This window comes from Buceros rhinoceros, unplaced genomic scaffold (assembly GCF_000710305.1).
Source record: "Buceros rhinoceros silvestris isolate BGI_N320 unplaced genomic scaffold, ASM71030v1 scaffold1063, whole genome shotgun sequence".
NCBI classification, from domain to species: Eukaryota; Metazoa; Chordata; class Aves; order Bucerotiformes; family Bucerotidae; genus Buceros; species Buceros rhinoceros.
In genome coordinates, this window is record NW_010403975.1 from 1 (window position 1) to 8818 (window position 8818).

General features: G+C 37.2%; 1 protein-coding gene across 1 annotated transcript in view; it reads left to right on the plus strand.

Annotated features, from left to right (window-relative positions):
• Positions 1-3202: 3202 nt before the first annotated feature.
• AHI1 (Abelson helper integration site 1) overlaps positions 3203-8818 on the plus strand; it is an 81295-nt gene continuing 75679 nt past the window's right edge. Inside the window, exons 1-3 of the mRNA XM_010133180.1 lie at positions 3203-3328; positions 4163-4278; positions 7852-8462. Of these exons, the coding sequence (XP_010131482.1) occupies positions 3319-3328; positions 4163-4278; positions 7852-8462 (737 nt within the window). The 5' untranslated portion in view covers positions 3203-3318. The remainder of the gene's footprint in view (positions 3329-4162; positions 4279-7851; positions 8463-8818) is intronic.

Here is an 8818-nt window from a genome sequence, read left to right on the forward strand (position 1 = left end):
CGTGCTGCCGGGGGACCGGCCGGGGGTCGCCTGGCAGTCAGCTCTGCCCTGGGCTCGGGGAGTGCGGGGATGCTCCGGGCAGTAGCGGGAGTTGGGCCACGCGCTCCGCGGGGTTGTTCAAAGTGACGCCGGCGGCTGACTGTAGGGGCCGTCGGAACCGGTGGCCTGGGGAGGCCAGCGCGTCTGCCAGCTCCGGGGTGCAGCGCGGTGGCGTGAAGCCGTCATCTCTTGATTAGTGCTTTTTTTTTCCCCCTTCTCTGTGCAGACTTTGTAGGTTACTCAGTCGAGATTGCATGGCCGGTTTGTACCCTCGGCCCGTGAGGATACGGTGCTTCGCCGTGCCTGGCACACGTTAAGCCCCAAAGCAGCGATGCCTCTCTTGGATGAGGAATGTGCACCTGCACATTAATTGCAACTAATCCCATCGGTTAGTCCGGTGTGGCTTGTGCTGGGCACGTCCCTTCGTATCTCTGTTTACCGTTATTCCTCTATGAAAAGCAAAATGCTTCAGAAAAACTTCAGAACTTAAAAACTTCAGAAATAAAAATACTTAGGGTGCTCTCTTGGTGAGAATCTGTTTTCATAACTATGATCTAGGAGACGGCAGGGACTTAAAAATGTACAGCTGTATTTCCTTTTACAGAACTGAAGTCCATAGTTTTGCCATCGGGGCACACAGAGCCTGGTTTAAGCCTTCCCTTGAGCAACAAAAGTTGCCAAATCTGGGAAAAAAACACAGGGCACTGAGGTTGCTGAACTTTGATATACGATTAAATCTCTCCTATTTTAAGGTGAGATTACACAGAGTAAACAGCCTTGTTCTTGCCCTTGTTGATTAATGATCTATATTTACACAAGTCTAATAGTTGCTTTAATGCACAATGTCAAAGAACGTGTAATAGTAAATTGGAAATGCCTCTGAAATAATAGTGCTGTCATTGGAGGACTTCATCTCTTAATTTTATTGGCACAAGAGGATAGACTTTAACTGAACAGATAGAGGTAAATTGAAAATTATACTCTCACTGGTGAATTTGACAAATTATGCATTTTACAGAGAGTGCTGGTAAACGTGAAGTGAGCTGAGCCTTTGGAAAGGCGTTTGTTTCATGATAAGCTAAAGTATCTGCAAAATTAATTTACCTGTAGTTTTTTCGTGGTGTTATTAATTTAACCTTTAACCTTTTACCATAAAATTATTTCAGTGCTTGAAACAGATATGTACTTACTGCTTTTGCTGTTGTGTTCTATGTTGTCTCTCATTTTCTTTCTTTAAATTTAAGAGCAGTAATCCATTTAATTTGGTGTTTGTAATTAGTTTTTCTGAGGGGTAGTTGAAGTCACTCAGCTAGTCGTAAGAGACTTTTCCATATTCCTGCAATCCTGAGTGAATGATTGAAGTGATGGAATCTGCTGTATTTTATAACTATATTTAGTTTTCTGCTCTTTCAAATTGTAAGTATTTTCTAGCCAATTGTGAATCAAGTACTGGAAAAGCAGTACTTAATAACTGTAGTACCTCTAAAATGGCCTTTTGGTATAACTAAGTATAAATTTCAAAAGCAGATCTATTTTTCAATAGTATTTTCTGTTTCCATTTCTTGTTAGAACTGTTACTTTTAACTGTTACTGTTTTAGTTGTGACAGTAAAGCTTTGCTTTGTGAGTCAAAACATAGCTTAGTTAGTGAAAATATTGCTACCTTGTCAGTAACATGAGGAAGCATATTACCCAACAAAACTTTTTTTTTCTTCCTGTGAAGTCCCTTCTGGTCATCCTTGCTCATTTCAAACCTCTTTAGACCGCTGGATACCTTGTAAAAATACTTTGCTTAATACATGAAATAAACTAATAACACTTGGCAACTGACTAATCAGCTCTTCTGTAATCCCAAACCAACCCTCATGCCTGTCTTTTTTCCTTGATTTGGTTTGGTTTGGCCAGCCAGCAGCCCTGACTACTGTAAGTAACAAACGTGAAATGACCTCGAGGTGTGTAGCCGGTGGGGGGGCAGAGAAGAGGGAAGTAACACTGTGAAAGAGAGATGAGGGGGATCCAAGGGTTCGGTACTGCAGGCACTTACACTTGGGGGCATAAGTCTGTCCTATGCTGGTAAAATGCGTGTGCCCAGGAGTGATTTTTAGTGTTGAGGCTAAGTGGTATTTTTGGCCCAGGTTAATGCTATTAAACTCTCTTATCCCCAAATCAGAGTGGCCACGTGCAAACTGCCTATCGATAATAATCCATACTAACTCCTGAACTGTACCAGGAGTTGCTTGGGTGCGGGTTAGGTGCCTGGAACCAGAATGGTGCTGAGCACAGTGCACCCGTATATATCCTGTCAGCATTTAACGCTGTGTCTCAATTTATTAGGATTGCTATAGTCTGGGTGTCCAGTGACTGTGAGTTAGTGGCATCTAGCAGGAGGTTGCCTAGGGACAACTTGGAGCTATTGCCTGATGGGCTGTCAGGGAGGTCGGCACAGTAGTCCGTTGCGTGGAAGGCTGTGGGGAACATAACACATTTGTAGAGGGCTGGGCTTCGTTAGTTCCACTGTTTACAAAACAGCTTTTTGTATTAAAGTTTTTTGTAAAACATTCTGAATTTTCTTGATGAAGAGATAAAGCTGTGTAATATTTTTATTTGCCTTCAAGCTCTGTTTGGATTACATTTGTAGGCTTTTCTCTACAACCGGGATGGCCTAACATTTTTAATTCAGAGAAGTGAGTTTCATGTAATTGCTTGTCTGCTTTATGTAAAATTCAAATGTGTTATGTAAACTTAAGCATTTAGAGATTTGAAACAAAGTTAGATTTGCTAGCAGATAGTAATCTTTGCATTGAAAGCCATCAGCTGGCTCCGGTGTGACTTCCTTGATGAACCTGTCAGGGTAGGAACCTGATCAGAAAGGCTTCAGTATAAAGGGCATCCTGGGTCATTATTATTTAAATAGGCTTTTTAGAAGGCTGCAGGACTGCAGTAGTATTTGGCTATTTCCCAGAAATACAGAGCTAATTAAACTGCTGTAGTGTTAGCTTTTATTTACTCTCACATAAGAAGTATCAGATAGAAGCTGAGAATCCTGAGCTGAGATTTGATGGCAGAGAAATTCTAATAATGTAGACAAATAGTCTAGAAATAAATAATTCTCTGAAAGATCTGCACTCATCCTTGATATTAATTAGCATGCATTCAGCTGTTAGCTTCAAGGCTGTGGGCCAGTTATGTTAATGAAAGTTGTTAATGACTTTACATAGGATGGTGAAGTCTGAGGGGGAAGCAGCTGGTGTGTTGAGCTACTTCTAATTGAGGACTGAAAATGTCAGCAGGTAAGAAGACATTGATTACCAACACAAATTTTATAGTCAGAACTAGATGTAAATAGTAGAAGTTACCTCTGTCTTTAAATTTTCAATGCTGCATTGGCTCTGTTTCAAGTCTGTGTTTATAGCTAATTTTCAAAGTGTTATTTATTTATTTAAAAAAATTTTAATTAGGCTTTAAAAATTGTAGTGACGGTAGTAAATATGCCATAGCTAAGGATTCAGCAGCCTTTCTCAGTGACAGGCCAGGTTGCATTTTTAAGTCTTTAGCTATAAATTAAGCAATACCTTAGGGAAGCTAGAGCATCTACTGCTTCAAGGGCTGAAATGCTGCTGATGGCAGTATCATGAGTTTCAGGAAGGCAAGGGCTCTCAGCTCCAGCTGATTTCAGACCTGTGTGTGCCCCTGCCCCTTACAGCTCTGTCTTGGGTTGGTGCTTCTCTGGCTTCCAGACTCAGTAAAAGCCTAGAGCTGCTGCTTCTCCTGGAGACAGTGTGTCACCTCCGTTATCAGTGTGCTACTGTTGATGAACAGCAAGGGCAATAATCTGCCTTCTGCTACAGCTAGCCCTTGGTTTGTGCTCTTCAAAACGTGCTTTCTTCAGGAAGCAGAATAGATGGTGCCAACTTCAGCCACAAGCAATAGCCTGGTGTGTTTGTACAATGTTGCTGAGTTATCCTTGTGTGGTTGATGTTGTCAGTGGAAATTCTTAACTGAATAAGTGAATTTCTTGGTAAACTTTCCTTGATAAAATAATTCTTGTCCTTTGCAATTTTAAAGCATTTTTTTTAGCAATGGCTGTTGAGCTAGTGAATCATACCCTACATTTCTTTTTGCAGTTGAAAGTGAGGCAAAGGCAAAAACCAGAGTCCGCTTTGAGGAAATCTTGAAACGTCATGCTGGCCTCACAGACACAAAGAAATCAAAGAAGAAGAAGTTTCATGAGAACATTGTGGTGAGTTTAACATATGCAAGCTTTGTTTCGTTGTCTTCCTTAACGGAAAAAAGGTCAAGAAAATGTGTTGTAAAAAGAGGTGTAAGCATTTTAAGGAAATGTTGTATAAAATACATTTCTGCGCATAGCCTTTGGTTTTGTTGTGGCTTGTATTTGTTGTTTGTGTATCCACAAGGCATCCTTGTACTTTGGAGGTATGCCAAAATTACACAGAATATAATCCTGGTAAAAAGAAAGTGACTCTTGCAGGCATGCACTCTTCTAAAGTCCGCCAGTTCTTTTTTTTTTTTGTCACATTTTTCAGTAAGTTTTAAGATTTTCAAATTCAGTATTGACTTTAGTGGGAGTTTGAGTGATGGACTAATAGAATTGTGGCTGTGAAAATATTTGATTTTGAGAGTATTACATCTGTGTAATACATCCGTGAGTTGAGAACTGATGAAAACTCAGAATGGTATTAGAGGTAATTAACTTTCTTCCATTTCCTAAACATTACTGGTATAAGAATTTACAAACAATATTAAACAACATCAGCAATCAGTGTATTTCTCCACATGCTCAGCTTAGTGTTTACATGTCTACTTAGGCAGGACACACATATAAGGATTTGGTGTAAAGATTTTGGCCTTAGCTTGTGACTCACAGATTAGGAATGATTCTGTCACTCTAACCTAATGGTTAGATGACATTTTTGGTTGTGGCGTACCTTGTTAAAAAAGCCTCAGAGATTCCTCTGAGTTATGGTTCATATTGTAGCTTTTTTTCCTGAGCAGAAAAATAAACGTTCAATAGGAGTCCTATATATACTGATTATTGGCTTACAGTGCTTGGAACTTCAAAAGAAAGCAGTTTGATTAAAAGACAAATATTCTCTGCTGTTTTATTTTCCTCCTGTTAGGCTTTACATTTTCAGTCTTCTCTTATAACTGCATCCATACCAGATGCTGGAAGTGAATGTTCATTTTTAATACTCATTTAAGACAAAGGAGTGGTGTTTTCTATAATACGAGAATGTTTCATGTATTTATTATGTATTGTTATTTAGATTTTTCACATTGATAGTTTGAAATCTGCTGTAGTTTGAGATTGTTTTTTATTTCATTATGAGGATATTCTGTATTATTTCTTTCCTTCGAGTAAATTTGATATGATTAAGTGGCTGTGTGCTGCTACTATTCGTGACACAGATTTGTGGACATATGTTTTTGTTTGTAGGCATAATAAATAACAAGTTCTAGTAAGTATTCCAAGCAAGTTTTTGCAGCAGCTGGGTTTCTTTGAGGAAATCACTCTTGAATATCAGTGTTACATTAGAAACTCTTGAACAGGTCAAAGACAGTGGCTTTTTGTTAGGATTTCTCAAAAAGTTCTACTTCTTGGGCTTCGTGGATTAACGTTCTATCAAAGGCAAAAAATCAGCATGGCCTTGGCTATTGGTCATTGTTGGGTCTTAACTGACAGCGTGTTTTAACCTTCATTCCTTATACTCTCTAGTTAAAGCTATTTGTAGAAATGCAGGTAAGGAAGTGGACAATCTATTAGGAAGCATTAGTTTGATTTTTTTTTTTTTTTTTTTAGTTATTTATACAAAGCCTGTTGCTTTTTTTGTTATTATTTCCCTTACTCTATTCTCTATTTCAAGTTATTTATGTGAAATCTTCCACATCCTCTTAAATCATTCATTTATGAACAAAAAGGATGTTTCTGCTCTATTTAAGGAAGTAAAAGGGCTTCTTTGTTATTTGATGTTAAAATAATTCAAACTATTTTTAGTTGTAGGATGCTAATAATAAAGATAGCTACTGAAAAGATGTATGAATGGCTTTAGATCATTCTGAAGTATTACATAAGCATTCTTGCATGAAATTCTAGTCGCTTTCTTTTTTTAACTCATACTTAAGAAGGACAGTGTTTAATATGTAGCGTTAATAAGTCTTGTTAGTAGATTCTTAAGCTTTGACTAGTTTCAGACATCAGCTTTTATTTCCATGTTAAACTTTGTCTTGGTGTATTTTTCTTGTCACGTGGCTTTTATTTGACAATTTTCCTGTACAGGTAATAAACTTCCTTGATTTTTTTTTTTTTCTTCTGTGTTTTTACTCATGTACTTCAAACTTTCCTTTCTTTTTCCTCCATTCTCCTTCTTCATTACTTAAAATACTCCCCTTGCTCTCCTTGTTCTCTCTTCAAATGTCAGATGTTAATAAAACAAGATAGTGCTGAAAATTTGCAGGCTCACATAATCGAGGGCATAGCGTATGGAGGCAGCTGACTTGCACATTGAGTGTTCTTTCTAGTTATGGAATATTATTCTCACAGGTGGGCATTTTTAAATCAGGATCCATCTTCCAAAGCATGATAGCTGTTACAACTTCATTCTCTCTTTTTTTTTTTCTTCTTATAAATGGGTACATCTTGGCCCTTTTAAATAACGTTTGAGGGAAACGTGATTCTGTAACTGGGAGGAGTATCCCTGCTAGGAAGGGAAGGTGTGTCTGTTTATTTGGGGAGGAAGGTGGTCTAGACAAAGAAAAGATTGTATCCAAATAGTTATTTTCTCTAGCATTTCCTATTTGTTTTATTTGTGTTTCAAAGTCCTTTCTAATATTTTATGTGGAGACTCCCAGTTTTATGTAAGAAAACAAAGTATATGAACTTCAGTGACTTTGTAGAAGTTCTGTGAAGGAACAGAGATCTGCGTGCTCCTTGCAGAATTAGACCTGTTACTTGCTGTGTTGTTTGAGTTATCATAGAATCACAGAATATTTTCGTTCGGAAGCCTTTGAAGGTCATCTAGTCCACACCTCTGCAACGACCGGGGACATCTTTAATCTTAGATCAGATTGCTTAGAACTTTGTCTAACCTGACCTCAAATGTTTCCAGGGATGGGAGTTTATAACTTTGAGTAACTTGTAATAAAATCATGAAGGAGGGAGGAAATTTTACAATGTGTTTTCTGAAAAACACAGGATATCGGTAGGAGTGCACAGACAAATGCATTAGCTGACATTTATCTTAGGTGTTTTTACTAGCCTGATCTTTAAATAAACTCTTTGTCATTCTATTAATAATAATGTGGGTGGGTTTTTTTCCAACCTTATACTTAAAAAAAAATTCATAATGGAAATTTTTTTTTAGTGTAATATAATTTCATTGTCAAACTTGGGCAAGCAACTTTCAGTAAAAGAGGCTACAAACAACGGAGCTTGAAGCCTGTCTCTAACTTGCATTTTAAAGGGGTGAAAATACATGATTTCCTTCTGAATGTAATCTTAAGTCTCCCCTAGTCTAAAGCATTGGCATCTGTTTATGGAGCAGACTTGCTGATTTCTTTTTTTACTGGATATACAAAAAAAAATTTAAGAACACTGTGAAACAAAATTGAGCCCGAACACAAAGTCTTTTCCTTCAGTGTGAATTTTCCACTTGTTAATTTTAAACAAGAAAATAACCAGATCTTTGGTTTCATTCTACTCTGTTTAATGTTGCTAAAAAAGTAGCATAAAATGCTATGTTTATCCATAGAACAGAATTTTTAGTACAAGTATGTTTTATGTTCTTCTCATTTATAGCTTGACACCTTTAGAAGTAATATTGATCTAGCTAAGGAAAGTGCAAATGATGAAGCGATCATAAACAACACATATAATCCTGAAGAAGAGAGCCCCCGATATACAAAAAATAAACTGAGAGAGAAAGCCTCAATTGCAGAGAAAATAAACAATGATATTGTTAGTGGAGAGGAGAACAAGCATCCGAAGTCTAACAAGAAGAAAAAGAAATCCCTGATAGAAGAACAACTTAATGAGGATGAAAATTTATATGAAGCTAAATTGGAGAGTTTTGAGAAAAAGATTAATGATTTTCCAAAGAAAAAAACACAAAGTAAATCACGAACAGATGTACCTCATCAAGAAGGTGATAGAAAGATTAAAAATTCCTTGACTGAAGTGAGAAGTATAGCTGAATTAGAAGAGGAAGAAGAACTAATCCGAGCCTGTCAGCTGCGTGTGGCTGAGGATGAGGCAAGTGCAATTAAGAAGAAAATAAGAATGAAACTTAAAGAACAGATGTCTGAATTTACCTCCCCTGTTCAAAGCCATGAAGTTGTATTGAACAATGAAGTGGGCAAAAAGAAGAAAAAGAAGAAAGAAATAGCAGATTTAAGTGAAGCTGAAACCAGGTACCTTGATAAACTCTATACTGTGTATCTGTGAATCTCAAGCAATTGTTTCATTTTTTTTTTAAGATGGGCAGAAGCTTTCTGATAAACTGTACGTACTTTCTAAGTGATGAAGTGGATGAGTCTGCTGTGAGACAATATTATCAAATACATTCTCAAAATGCTATCGAGATTAATATTAAACTCACAGATTGTAAGTTTAATAGATTGTGCTTAACTTTTTTAAAAAATACCCTACATCACTATCTGGTGTTTATTTTCTGTGGAACTCACTCTTAACTAACTGAAGATAATTTTGAGCATGTTTTTTTTTTTTTTTTTTGTGATGATCCTGATACAGCAAAATAGTATTAGCT